Source organism: Diabrotica virgifera, chromosome 3, assembly GCF_917563875.1.
Source record: "Diabrotica virgifera virgifera chromosome 3, PGI_DIABVI_V3a".
NCBI classification, from domain to species: Eukaryota; Metazoa; Arthropoda; class Insecta; order Coleoptera; family Chrysomelidae; genus Diabrotica; species Diabrotica virgifera.
Genome location: NC_065445.1, coordinates 37,580,756 through 37,596,496, shown reverse-complemented (window position 1 = coordinate 37,596,496; position 15,741 = coordinate 37,580,756). Strand labels below are relative to the sequence as shown.

The window sequence follows — 15,741 nt, the reverse complement described above, 5'->3', positions numbered from 1 at the left end:
TATTGGCGCAATTCGTAGGTTGAAATTTTGAGTAATTGTCGAAAAACCAAAATTCTTAAAGTTCAGTTTTTCAGTATTTCGGCTATACTGAGCCGTGTTTATGTCTGATCCTGATCTCTTTGGCGCCATTTGAAAGCTTAACTTAACGCTATTGACTTGGTGTATTTGTAGTTCTCCTGTCTCTCCTTGATCCTAAGATAAAGACCTCCAAAAATATGCCGTTTTGTACCTACCCAGTGTTATAGCTGGGTTATTGGTGGTCAAAAATCACAAACTACACCGGTTCTCAATCGGCCCTGACCACCTCTTTAAACATAGAAAAAAAATTCAGATCGGTGTAACTTTTCCATATACATACATACCTACATACATACATACTTACGTACAAACATTTTCCCCTTTTTAAATAGAAATTGAGTTAAATTTCTGAGTTTTGTAACTTTTGAATGGTATAACTGATTTTCAAAATTAGACATGCGTTGGAAAGGTAACGATCAATACTATCAGAATCCGTAGAGATCGGACTTAAATTTTCGAAATATTTTGGAGTTTTGTGGACGAGAACGAAAAACAGACCCCAAATGGGGAGGGCCGTAAAATCCACACCCTTGGACCAAAATGAATAGTTGACATATGAATGGGCGAGTCTTTTCCTAAACTTTAAGATGGGATTTCGCTCAGTTGTCAATTCAATCAGATTTAGAAAATCGAAAATTTGTATACAGCTTGAGCCCAGGGTTCTTTACCCGTGCGTCATTACTTAATACCTGGCGAGATAATACACATACTTTTTATCTAGTATCATTCTCTTCTACGCATGAAACTAAAGACAAACCAGCTACCGCCTGTTATTAAGTAAAACATATGTTTTCATTTTATGAACGCTCTAGACTCAGTACATTGAAAAGTGATGAAAAAAAAGACGTTTGGGCATGTTTTCAGATTTTAAGTACAATTTGTGACGTTTCTGGTTTGTTTATCTTAAGCTTTTTTGTCGAATTTTTGCATTTTAAGTTTTTTATATGACAAAAACAGTTGTTTTCACAACTAATTTTATATTGGAGTTTGAAATTTTATGGTAAGTGTATTTATTTTGTCATTATTACATACAAAGCTAACCTAATTCACACAGTAAAGAAATGGCTGTGTTTACGTTTCCGCCAAAGTCAATATAATTACAAAAAGGAAATATGTTATTGAATTTTTTTTATAAATTATTTATTTATTTATTAATCACTAATGATATAAAAGAATTTATTAAGCTACTTCAAATGTAGCTGTAATTCTACACCAAAATTTTAAAGCAAAACTTACATTTTTTGACATTATTTCATTGGTAAATTTTTTGTGCGTTTTGAACTAATGGTTCGTCGCAAGACGATGCTCTACCAGCGAAAATGTATTTATCGTTTGTTGTGCGTACTTGCTCAGGTTCTGTGGAGTAAATCGCAAATCATTTGATTTCACTCGAATACTGACAACCGATGGATCGTGTGCGTTGTGTGCTTTGAAAATTCTTGCGTTCGATTTATGCAACGAGCACGTCCACATTAGCACAATTTACTTCGAGCACGCAAATATTTGCGACGAACAACTCGTTTGACGCAAGTTTTTACCAATGTGGACGCGGCATTAGGATCACAGAAATTTATGACCGTAGTGACAAGGGGGGAAAGTGAGTTTAAACAAGTACCCCCAAAAGGGAAATGAGTTCGGATGTACTCCGTTTACTCTGAATCCTACACACACCAGGTACGATTCGCCTTTAGAAAATTCCCACCGTCACACAAAAAAGTAGGTACATGTAAATAATTTTTTCTACGAGCGTGCAAAAATGTCTACTTTCACGCACGCATTTTAGTTTAGAAAGTTTCACTTTTCCGCAAGCGTGTTACTTTTCCGCACGCGTGTTACTTTTCCGCACGCGGTTTTTACTTTTCCGCACGCGTGTTAACTTAGATATGTTAATATGGCCTTAAAGTAATTATAATACATGCAATAAACTAATATTTAGATATTATTTACTAATTTATTTCAAATCTATCTTATTGTGTTCCTGTTTTAATGAAATTAACGCGATTATTTCATTCATAGGAGATTCTGACCAATAGAAAGCTACAGAAATCTAAATTAAATCGATAATTTTTGATAATTTCCCGTCGTCAAGTATATTACGTCAGATGCCCTTCGTTGCTACGAAAAAATACATTCAGTGACATTAATGATAATTAATGTTTTAAAAATTAAAAAAGTGATGACGTTCAACCGTAAAATATTTATAACAACTGTGTGTTAATTGTACTAATTTTGTACTTACATAAATAAATTACAATAAAATTTTGGTTTTGAACAGTTTTATTCATGAAATAATCGCAACAAATTGCACTCGATCTCTAAAATTAATATAGAATTTTTTCCCTCGTGACACTGTGACATAATTTCACTCTCCTTCGGCTCGTGAAATTAAAACTGTCAAAGTGTCACTCGGGAAAAATTCAATAATTTTAGAGCTCGTGTGCAATTACTACTGACAATTCGATGAAATAAAATTATTTTGACATAATATTCGAAAGTCAAATCGGTAGACAATAACAGTCGTTTTGAATCATCGTCATGGAAACCAAGATCGTCGTCATGCTAACTAATTATATTGAAAGTTTGGTTTTGACAACCTTGTCAAAGAATTAATTTGTGTATGTATGTTCATATTAATTAAATTAATTGATTAAGATTTGGTAATTTTTTAAAGACTCTTAGAAAAAATATTGTTCCTAACTCTTGCAGAAAGTCTCTTTTCCGCACTCGACTGCTTGCCGATCTGCTGCTTCGCGTCTTTCGGCAAACTGCAGTCGCGTGCGAAAAAGAATGACTTTCTGCACTTGTTAGGAAAATAACTATATAACCTTTACTTACTTAAAGCTTTTCACTTTCATAATAATTTTATTGGAATTTACGAAGGCGTCGAAATGTTGTTTGCACCAAATGGATAAGGCACCCGAAAATCCACAGATTAAGCTAAAAACAAGGATATTTTAGATTTCACAACAACTCTGATCTTTTAATGCATTACCCCAAAATGGCAAATGGTAATAGCTCCAGAGAGTCGTAAGGAATTTCGAAATAATAATTCGTGGGAAATACCGCGGTAATCGTTTTTGCTCCATCAATCCAAACAAGTAAGAGCCTGTAGGTTGTTGCTCCCCAAACGGCTGCGAAAAATCCTCTCCAATAATTTCTGACTGCATAATAGGCCGTGGTAATTTCGACACTGAAGAGTACTCCTAGAAATTTACCCCTTTAGAAGTATTATTACAAACAAATGCTATATAAAATTAAAGTATGCATATTTTATTGTAGTAAATTACAGTGAAACCTGTTAGAGTTGAATCTGGATATGTGAAACCTCTATTATCGGTATCTAAATTGAAATTTGAACCATTTCCATTTAGACCAGTAAGGATCTGTTTTTAGGTGTATGTGAGAGGTGGCATTCAGATTTTTGCGGATAAATTTAAGTGATAACTTCTTTAATAATAATTGATTTATGCTCCTTCTCAAATATGCCCGGAACATTAATAAAAAAAAAATTAAATTTCAAAAAATTTCGTTTTTTTTCTACTTTTTTTGCTTATAACTTAAAAACTATTCATTTTAGAACAAAGTCCTATAGGAATAAAACAAAGATAATTAAATGTTCTATCAGATTCGATTAGTTAAGAATGTCTTAATTTATCACCCTTGCTTCAAAATAGCAATAAATATAAAATAAGGGGGCAAAACAAGCCTGTCTTTATTCAATGATTTTCCATCACTTAGGTTACACTTGGAACCTTCCTAATTCGCTTAGAAAATTTTTATAATGTGCTAAAACCGTACACCAAATTTCATTAAAATTGACTTACTAGATTTTGCATAATAATTTTGCAATCTAAACTTTTTTAAAAAATAACATTTTTTTAAATTTTGCACAACAAAAACTAGAACATACAAAGATTTGTCAATTTTTTTACATATAAACAAGTACTCCACCTATCTAATTCACTTTACAGAATTAAAATCGGATTATTTAAACAGCCCCAGCAATGTTTTAAAGTTATAAACAATTTTTTGGCTTATAAACAAATTAGTGCTGTGGCCAGGAGGGGGTGCTACGGGCTCCTTTATTTAGATGGAGTTACCCAAGTTTTTTTATGTATTTTGACCCGTAGAACACGAATTTTTTGGGTAACAGTTGATCCGGATGTCGGTAAGATTGTTATAAACAAAGAACTTGAGGAATTACATAAAATCGATTTTTCGGTGAATAAAACATTTTCTTGTATTTCTTGGGTAATTCTAAGCAAAAAATGTTCTTACAAGTTTTTTCGTAGGATGCATAGTTTTCGAGATAAACGCGGTGGAACTTTCAAAAAATCGATAAATTGCAATTTTTGAACGCGAATAAAGTTTGATTAAAAAATAAAATAGCAATTCTGCTGACAGCATTTGAAAGTTTAAAACAAATTATACCGGTTTTAATTTGTTGCATTGGTAAAAATTAATTTTTTTATTATTAAACAAAGCTATTTGTTTATAAGTCAAATTTTTTTTTATAAATTTAAAACATTGCTGGGGCCCCTTAAATAATCCGATTTTAATTCTGTAAAGTGTATTAGATAGGTAGAGCACCTCTTTATATGTAAAAAAATTAGCCAACTTCTAAATGGTCTACTTTTTGTTCAGAAAGATTTTAAAAAATTTGAACTTTTTTAAAAACATTTAAATTGCAAATTTATTATGCAAAATTTATTAGGTCAATTTTAATGAAATTTGGTACACGATTTAAGTATGTTACAAATAATTTCCTAAGTGAATTGCTAAGGTTCTAAGTACCACCAAAGTGGTTAAAAAATATTGAATAACAACAGACTTATTTTGCCCCCTTATTTTGTATTTATTGCTATATTGCAGAAAAGGTAATACCTTAAGACATTTTTTACCAGTCGTATATCATACAAAAATTCGATTATCTTTATTTTATTTCTTTACGACTTTGTTCCAAAACGAATCGTTTTAAAGTTATAAGCAAAGAAAGCAGAAAAAAATCGATGTTTTTCGAAATTTTTAAATATTTTAATTTTTTTATTAATGTTCCGGACATATTTGAGAAGGAGCATAAGTCAATTATTATTACTGAAGGTGTCACCTAACTTTATTTGCAAAAATCCGAATGCCACCTCTCACATCCAAAAATAGACGTTTTTTCGCAGATCCTTACTGGTCTAATTATACCTACACTGCGCATCAGAGAAAACGGATCACCCACAAAATTTAGAAAAAATTTTATCTATTTATTTTTTTCTTTTTGGTATCAAATCTATTACTTATTGAATCAGTTACTCTTGTAGTAGGTAACAGTTACTCTTGTATCATTAGTAACAAATGGAAAACAAGAAAAAATTTGAGAAAATAACGAATGTATTGAAAATTTCGATATACCATAACAGTTACAGTTAGAACAATTATTGAATTATAGAATCACGGAAAGGAAGTATCACTCGTTTCAATAATGTGTGTTGCCACCACGATTCTAGATAACCCTCATCATTCGATTTGGTACAGAACTGATCAAGTTTTGGATGTACCTTTGGAAAAATGGACCATTTCTCAATGAGAGCCATTCCAAGCTCTTCACATGTTGTTGAAACATTTATACGACGTCTTACACAATTTTGAGAAGGCTCCATATACGCACAATAGTGTTAAGGTCTGGAATTTGAGCTGGTCAGTCGAGTTTTGTAATATCAACATCTTTAAGATACTGTGTTACAATCCTTGCCGTGTGTGATCTTGCATTAGCAGAAAACCACTGTCAATAAACCCAACATATGGTATCACATTATGTTGTAGGATATCATTTATGTATCTGTGTGCTGCTAATGCGCCCCTCTCAATCAAGATCAAGACGAGTTTAGTGTGTGCTTCAAATGATATCCCTGTCCAAAACATTACTGAGTCACACCAAAAGCAACCCAGTGTGACCAAGTGCAAGCAGCATAACGTTCTTCAGTCCTTCTATAGACATTATTTCGTCCATCTTTACCCGTCCATATTCTACACTCATCCGTAAATAATACTTTTTTCCAATCGTCGATTGTTTAATTGACGTGTTTGAGGGCAAACGCAAGTCTGCATCTTTTGGGAGCAGCAATAAGTAATGGCCCCGTTGAGGGATTCTTCTTGTGCCATCTCCGTGATGGAGGTCGGTAATCATCTTGCTATTCGGAGACGGCTTCCCTAAAGGGTCATTTAATGTACATTTATACTATTCGCTCATGTTGCGCAGCCATGATATTCTACGTTTCCCTATGCTTCTTTTCCTTGAATATTTCACTGCATAATAAATTGGAACAAGTTGTATATTTCTCCACGTGTACTAAAGCCGAGATATTCTGCGCGGGTTGCTGAATTGCAAGCTGTCAGTCCTTGTTATCTTAACCTTGAACAGTAGAGAATCTGATTACTGATCCTTGGGCTTGCTGATTATGGCATTTAGAACATTCTAGCAGTTTGCGTCAGGTATTGCAATGCAGCAATAGTGAGAACGCAATCTTCTGACTCTTGTCTTTCTTTTGGCACTCGTACCGGGTCGCCGTTGTTGAGATCCGGTCTCAAGAAGTCGTTAATAAGTTAGAAATTTTAGTGCAAATGTCTCCTATAATATGTACAGTACGTAAATCGTTCAGCTGGACATAGGAAACATAAATTGTATATATTTAGATACATAAATACATACATTTTATTATATTGAGATAATTGTGGCAACTGAGCTTCCTCGATGACAATATGGTTGTTAGCATTAAGGGACATTAACCTCAAAATCGACAACTCATTTCGACTGACACAAATAAACGTCAAAATTTAGTTTTAACGTTTAGTTTTGAAAATAGTTTTTAAATAAAAAATATTTTAAGAATTAATTAACTCATTAATCATAAACTTTGTTTTTCATTTATTTATGGACACCCTTACTTCAAAACTCACTCATTCTATTTGTTCTAACCATAGATATATTATACTCTAGATTGCGCCTTACGATCTTAAAATGGGTGACGGTTGCGACAGAGATAAATGAGCCTATTTGGTCGGTAGTCTCTTTCTAATTCAAGGGGAGTATCGACGACGTCACTATCCTACTCTATCGACGAGTATTTTAGATGATTTGACAGTTCGAGCGGATGGCGACGAGAACTGGTCGTTTGTCTTCGGACGTGGATAATCCTGGTTCGAATCCCATACTAATCTTTACTTTTTTTATTTTTTATTTAATCAATATTGCGTTTATTAGATATTATTATATCTCTAAAATAAATCTAAGCAAAGAAATATATAACAAATAAGAAAAACTGTGTAGGTACCTATAGATTTTTAAAAATATAAAAGCCAATGTTATTTTTTTTAATAAGTTAATGGTACAATAGTATAAAGTAATTGTTAAAAATATTCGTACAAATTAACAATAATTAATATCAACATAATGTACCATCATCGATTTATTAATTGAATCGGTCATTTCAAAAACAACACGAGACACGAGTCACATATTCCTAATTTTACAGAAGAGCAAAGAAAACTACCTACCTATTATATAGTCGAAAGATGGATGAAATGGATGACATCAAAATTCAGAGTTATATTGTACTTTTGTTCCTAATGTTTTTACTGGACTGGTGTCGTTTTTGCACACAACGTTTATCTTAAAGGAGTCTATTCCTCTCAAAAAGTTAGTTTCTGAAAATTGTGGACTTTGCTGTTTTTGAAATGACCGATTCAATTATAAGTAATTAGACATTATTTTTATTTATGAAACTATTATTACAATTTTTTAAAAAGGTAGAAGCAATACAAACATTATTCACGTCATTCGAATAAGGCCGAATTTATATTAATAACGAATGACTTTTATTTTACTATGCAGTTCACAAATAATTATGTATTCCAATATTAACTTACTATACATACATTTATTATCTGCTAGATTTACTTAGGTCCATTTTTCAGATGTAACAATATCTAATAAACGCAATTTTGATTAAATAAAAAATAAAAAAGGTAAAGTTGGTATGGGATTCGAACCATGAATATCCACGTCCGAAGACCAAAGACCATTTCTCGTCACCACCCGCTCGAACTGTCAATACATAATACTCGATAAAGTGGGATAGTCACGTCGTCGATATTCCCCTTAAATTAAAAAGAGACTACCGACCAAATAGGCTCATTTATCTCTGTCGCAACCGTCACCCATTTTAAGATCGTAAGGCGCAATCTAGAGTATTATAAATCTATGGTTCTAACAGCTCTATTGCACCAAAAACTCGTACACGAACAGAAGCTTCAACTAACACAGGTTAGCGCAGTTGCCACAATTCTCTCAATGTATATTCCCTATGTCCAGCTGAACGATTTACGTACTGTATAATAAAAAACCATTTTAAGTGATCACCAATTGTAGGTCCATTGATATTACAATTAATCAGGTTTCAGAGTATTATAGTTGATTTTTTAACCAAGAGGAGTAAACTAAAAAGACAGATTCACACCCAAGAAAGTTACTAGAAACGTCACCAAATTCATCTTCTTTTCTCGTTGATCATATCAGCTTTCGATGATAATCCATACATATTATATTATACTAACACATCGCTAAAGCGTTCCAAAAACAACTACTGTTTTTATATAAAAGTACAGTGCCGGCAAAAAAAATCTTTACATTGCCAAATAAATCACCAAATTTGAAGACAATTTGCATGCGTTCTGTCTGGGCTTGGAGGAGAGGGTAGGGGAGGGAGGATAGCGTACTTGCGACGGGAATTATATGTAGTTTACGGACCGCTTAGCTTATTTAAGGTATTCTGCGCGTTTGCACTGTAAACATTTGGCTTTGTGGGGGTAGTCAGTGTTAAACTTCTTCTCATTTACCGCGTAAAGTTTGAGATCGTCAAATTCTAAATTGAACTGAAAAATATGGGTCGAAAGAGACTCACAAAAGAGGAAAAGGTTCGCGCTTTAACATTACTGGAGAAACTAGACTCTGTAATTACCGTAGCACGTGATATTGGTGCTTCAAAAGGGGATATTTATCAACTGAAACGCTGCAGCCGAACGTTTCAGTTGATAATAGCCCCTCTTGAAGCACCAATATCACGTGCTACGGTAATTACAGAGTCTAATTTCTCCATTATTGTTAAAGCACGAACCTTCTCCTATTTTGTGAGTCTCTTTCGACCCATATTTGTCAGTTCAATTTAGAATTTGACGATCTCAAACTTTACGCGGTAAATGAAAAGAAGTTTAATACTGACTACCCACACAAAACCAACTGTTTACAGTGCAAACGCGCAGAATACCCTAAATAAGCCAACCAGTCCGTAAACTACAGATAATTCCCATCGCAAGTACGCTATCCCCCCTCCCCTACCCTCCCCTCCAAGCGCAGACAGAACGCAAGCAAATTGTCTTCAAATTTGGTGATTTATTTGGCAATGTAAAGATTTTTTTGCCGGCACTGTAGACTAAAAATCTAAAAATTAAAGGAATAATGCAGAAAACACAAAAAATCGCCGATATACTTAATTAACCTATAAAATGACAGAAGTGATAAAATTGCATAAATGTCATTAGTGTCAAAATTTAATAACAGTGGAGTAAACTTGCCTGCGGTTGGACCAATTAGAAACAAGCATTACGGCGCGGTAAATTTGAATCACTCCTCTTGGTTAAAAAACAAACAATAGGAAAATAAAATATTTATTATTGTTTCGTCCTTCGAATTGACAGTAATCATAGAGATTGACTGACAGTTAACTTAGTAACTTACCCCCTATCGGTGCGTTGAAGGTACATGCAACCCCTACAGCCCAAGCAGCTCCCAACATTTCAATTTTCTTACTTTCGTTGATATATATTGAATTAAAATTAGACAAACATTTCAATTTTCTTACTTTCGTTGATATATATTGAATTAAAATTAGACATCACTTTACTGAGTTTCGTTACAATGATGCTTGACATATGAATAAGAGGTCCTTCCTTGCCCAACGGAAGACCACTACCTATCGATGCCATTGTTCCTAACCATTTTACGAGTAGTGTCCTGAAGGTTAAAACTTCTTTCATGAATACACCTCGAAGACTGGTTTTTATTTGTGGTATACCAGAACCTTAAAAAAAGAGTTACAAATTAAAATGTTTTTGACATTATCTACCTATTCTGTATTTGAAATTTTTTATGTGTAAACTCTCTCTTCAATGGTGCTATAGCCCAAGTCAGCTCTGGTCTTCCCCAGCATCCGTTTACAAGCATACCTTTCCTGGGCTGCTCTTCTCCAGTTATCTACCCTCAATATCTGTTTAGTATTGGTTTTCACTTTTGACTATTGGTTTTGTCTATCCATCTATTTCTTGGCCTTCCTACTAGCCTACGTCCCACCATAGTTCACCATCTCTGTACGCCCAAGTATGCGTGCTGTTTTACTTCAATATTTGAGTATATTATAAAATTTCGTCTCGCTTCAGGGAAAGAGAGCAGTAGGAAGAAGACAGAATTCCTGGCTGAAGAATCTACACTGATGGTTCGGCAAAACATCATCCGAAACCTTCAGAGCTGCCATTTTACGTTTAACTATTGCCAATTGTATCGCCAATCTTCGAAATGAGACGGCGCAATGAGAAAAAGAGTGAGAGACCGTCTTTTGTAAATTAATAATACCTTAAATATAAATTAAATTAACCTTACTGTTTTAGTTTTTTAAACTAAACGTACCTGCAGCTTGAGGAGCTACTAAATGGGTTAAACCCACATTCCATATAATTAAACAGAACGGTAAAGCCACCCATGCAACCCATTTTGCAAACATTCCTGATGCTACATCTGCGTAAAGCCATTTTTGACCTGAAATGCAACATAATTAGTTAAAAATATAATAAAGGAAATAAAAAATGTAGTATGTCAAAGTGTGTAAATAATTTATTTCTTTAGCTGAGCGCTTTCGACATAAACGTCATCGTCGGAGCTAATGGTCAAATTTTAAAAAAGTACCGCTACAATATTGAGGTGTTATCATTTGCATATCATAAATATGAATTTTGGTTGGAAATGCTTTGTCCTCCGTACAACCCCAAACAGAAAAAACGGCCACATTACACGTTACACAAACACAATAGCTGACTGACCCAATCAACCCAGTCACACACACACACACACACACACACACACACACACACACACACACACACACACACACACACACACACACACACACACACACACACACACACACACACACACACACACACACACACACACACACACACACACACACACACACACACACACACACACACACACACACACACACACACACACACACACACACACACACACACACACACACACACACACACACACACACACACACACACACACACACACACACACACACACACACACACACACACACACACACACACACACACACACACACACACACACACACACACACACACACACACACACACACACACACACACACACACACACACACACACACACACACACACACACACACACACACACACACACACACACACACACACACACACACACACACACACACACACACACACACACACACACACACACACACACACACACACACACACACACACACACACACACACACACACACACACACACACACACACACACACACACACACACACACACACACACACACACACACACACACACACACACACACACACACACACACACACACACACACACACACACACACACACACACACACACACACACACACACACACACACACACACACACACACACACACACACACACACACACACACACACACACACACACACACACACACACACACACACACACACACACACACACACACACACACACACACACACACACACACACACACACACACACACACACACACACACACACACACACACACACACACACACACACACACACACACACACACACACACACACACACACACACACACACACACACACACACACACACACACACACACACACACACACACACACACACACACACACACACACACACACACACACACACACACACACACACACACACACACACACACACACACACACACACACACACACACACACACACACACACACACACACACACACACACACACACACACACACACACACACACACACACACACACACACACACACACACACACACACACACACACACACACACACACACATGCTCGTATCAACCCCAGCCCCGGGGAACATGTGTGTTCCAATGGAAAAGTGGAACCCACATGTCCGAAGATCAAACCGGTCACACCCCGTAATGGAGTGGTACCTATCTGACCCCCAAGCTATACCTCCACCCCTCCCCATCGAAGGACATACCGAATGGGGAGGCGTTGATCTTAATGTTACTTTGGATGCCCTGGGTAATGGGACATCCTTTGTATTACTTCATGTGGTTAAGCCACCTGGTTTTAGGAGTAGCTAGAAGAGCTTTTCTCCCTATTAATGACTAAGTTAATTTTTTACCTTACTTTGGACTTGTGTCCTAAAAAAAATGTGTTCCGGACATCAAGACACCAATCTAAATCGGTGTCTTGCTGTCCAGACCGTGTGTGCTCGGTCACTCAGCCGACGAATTGGCAAAATAAATTTTGTTCTCCTCGACGGCTGAGCGCCCGAAAGGTGTGGCCATCAAGCCCACGTCTGTCGGTACGTGACCTCGATGCTCACATTCCGCGGCTATGGTCCATTTGAACTACCTGAAGGGTACTTAGTCAACCCAGTCAAAATCACTTAAATCGGACAACAGGTTTAGGAAATATGAGACATCAAAAATGACCTATATTTAAAGTGGGCGGTTAATTTTGGCCCAGAGTGTATTTTAAGCCATATTTTTCGTCCTATCGATTCACTTAGTCTGAATTCGTTTAATTTTTGTATTTTACTTTATTTTTATAATTTCAAGGCTTTCGATGTTATTTTTCAAATGTATTTATATACAAAGTCAATTTTCCTATTTTTTCTATTAGTAAACTATAATTCATAAATATTTCGCAAACAATCTCTCTTGTCTTTCTTTATAATGTTGCCGACACTATTTTTTTAAGATAAGTATGTCATACATTTATCTTAAGTGTTTAATTGTTTCCGATTTAAATGTTTTTCCTAAGTTTGGATCGAGGACTTCCTTCGTTCAATAAGATAGTTTGTTTCAAGTACGGTTTCTTAATAATAATAATTAGATTTTTATGGTCTATATTATATTGCGATCACTATACTTACTATGTATTGGACAGGGCCACACGTCTTTTTATAGTCGATAAATAATAAAGGTGGTTTGAGGTTTTTAAAAGATTTTGGACGTAGTATGGGTTGATGATGCTCATACTGTAATAAAACTCTGAGTAGTGTCCACTATTTTCGACGAAAGAGTCGGGGATTGTAGAACTAGTAGGCTATTGATTATATTCAAAATAAGATAGCTAAAAGGAACTACAACGTTAACGGGGTTTTATTATTTGATATGGTCAATGGACATCTATATATGAAAAAACCGCGGAGTGCTACCATTTAAAGGGGTGCGTTTTTGAGAAATGGGTGAATTAGTCCCTGGGCACAGGTTACATTAGGGTGAGTTCTATGCACTTTTGGTACAAATACGTCTACATAAAAATTGTTTCTGGTTAAATTTCCTATCTAAATATAACTTTTTAAAATCAAAGATACTTTTTTTTACACAAATATATTCAAAAGAAAAAGGACAAAGAAACCCAAAAGAAAGAAATTTTGTTTTTTGTCCCATAACTTTTGTCCACGGAGATATAGGTATAGACATTGCTTCACAGAAAAAAAAACTTACATATTTTCTCTTTAAAATGATGTTTGGTATAGGTCATTAGGATTTACAGTTTTCGAAATATGATTTTTCAAAGTTCGCCACTCACAGCAATTTTGGGCAATTTTCCTTGTTATTTCGCAAATATTGTTCTGTAACTTTTTTCTACGTAACTTTAGGTATATGCGATGGTACACGTAATAGGAATAGAAATCAATTACCTTTAAAATGGTCTACTCTATAACGTTGTACGACTTTTTTTAAAGAGATTATGGTTTTTCAAGGTTTTATACTTTTAACGATTTTTTTATAATATAATATAAAAATTAAACAAAATTATTATATAATATATTATATATTATATAATACCTAATTTAAAAAAATATTATTTTTTACATTTTTTACGATTATTTTTGAAATTTCTCATTATAACTTTTTTTTCTTGTACATGAATATACTATCTATATATTGCGCAACAAAGAGGGCTTACTTTCTGTTCTTTAAAATGGTGTATCATCTATATTTAAATACATAATGGAAACCGAGTGATTCTTTGATATTTTTTTACCTGTATTATTTAAAATTATTTCTTTTACAAAAATTACATAAACATTAGTCTTAAAAAACATCACTTTAGTTAAAATTATTTAAACGTTGACATTTAAAAAATTTTCAAAATCAAAGTCCATCTCTTCGTTAGCATTAGCTTCAATATCTTCCTCTGACACCTCAGTTATCTTAGAGTTCCCACAATTAGTACCCATGCACATGCACCCTTTGCAGAATATTGAACAACTAATTCCTATCTTCCTACAACCGCAGTTTGTTGTACATCCTTTGGTACATTTACATGCTATTTTTTCAAGCAAAGCTTGTGGTGCTTGCAGGAGCTTTGACAATGAATATTGGAATTAATCCATATTTTCAAGTTTTCCCTTGCACGTAAATTCAGTTAAGAGCCGACTATGTTGGGAGACAGTCTCTGCACCGCGTAATACTCCGGTCAACTTACGCATCCGAGGCTACAAAAATTACCATCAAGCTGAAAATTGGCAGAATTGTTAAAAATACCATCATAAATGAAATCTAAAAAGTCCTCATAAATCCGACCCCTGCTAAAAATTTTACGCGGGGTCAAAGGTCACCAAATATGGTTTTTAGCGATTTTCAGCGAAACGGTAAGTTTTATGGTAAAATTAGTGCTAACAAAAAATGTAGATTAGATAATTATCTATAAAAAATGCCTTATTACTTTTTTTCCTGGGAGCTACCGTTTTTGAGATATAACGATTCAAAAAGTGGTAATCGTCATAATATGCGCACACGTTTCCACACCACCTTTGAGGAGTGTACTTAGCGCGTTTTTTTAACGTGGTTTCCCCAGTAGGCCTATTCCACGGATCTGTCATGATTCTGTTTAATTTAAAGCTATTTAATAATTGATATTGGCAAGGGTTAAAATGATTAAACTTTGTATAAAGCGGTATAAATTTAAAAAAAAGGGAAATTTAACAAACTGGTTCATAATTTTCTAATACTTCTGCTTCCCTTGTTCTTCTTCTCATTGTTCTTCTTCCTCTTCTTTATCTTCTAGTTCTTCTTCTTCTTCTTCTTTTTCTTCTTGTTCTTCTTCTTCTTCTTGTTCATCCTGGGTGCAAGTAAATTGCCCCAATAATTACACATCGCATGGCTCCTCGATAGAATCAAATGAATCCTCAATTATTGATGATTCAACATTGGAGCACGATCGGTTTTGACAATTAGTGCATGCTACCGAACAAAACAGTCCAACTTTTTTGCAAC

The 15,741-nt window shown here is 34.8% G+C and overlaps 1 protein-coding gene across 4 annotated transcripts in view; it reads right to left on the bottom strand.

Annotated features, from left to right (window-relative positions):
- The window catches only part of LOC114326027 (chloride channel protein 2), a 152,602-nt gene that overhangs the window by 27,632 nt on the left and 109,229 nt on the right, over nt 1-15,741 (bottom strand). For all 4 annotated transcript variants that reach the window (XM_028274230.2, XM_028274229.2, XM_028274228.2 and 1 more), the window contains 5 exons: nt 10,805-10,933; nt 10,017-10,202; nt 9,860-9,964; nt 3,071-3,281; nt 2,914-3,015 (listed from right to left, as the gene is read on the bottom strand). In XM_028274230.2, coding sequence (XP_028130031.2) covers nt 2,914-3,015; nt 3,071-3,281; nt 9,860-9,964; nt 10,017-10,202; nt 10,805-10,933 — 733 coding nt within the window. The remainder of the gene's footprint in view (nt 1-2,913; nt 3,016-3,070; nt 3,282-9,859; nt 9,965-10,016; nt 10,203-10,804; nt 10,934-15,741) is intronic.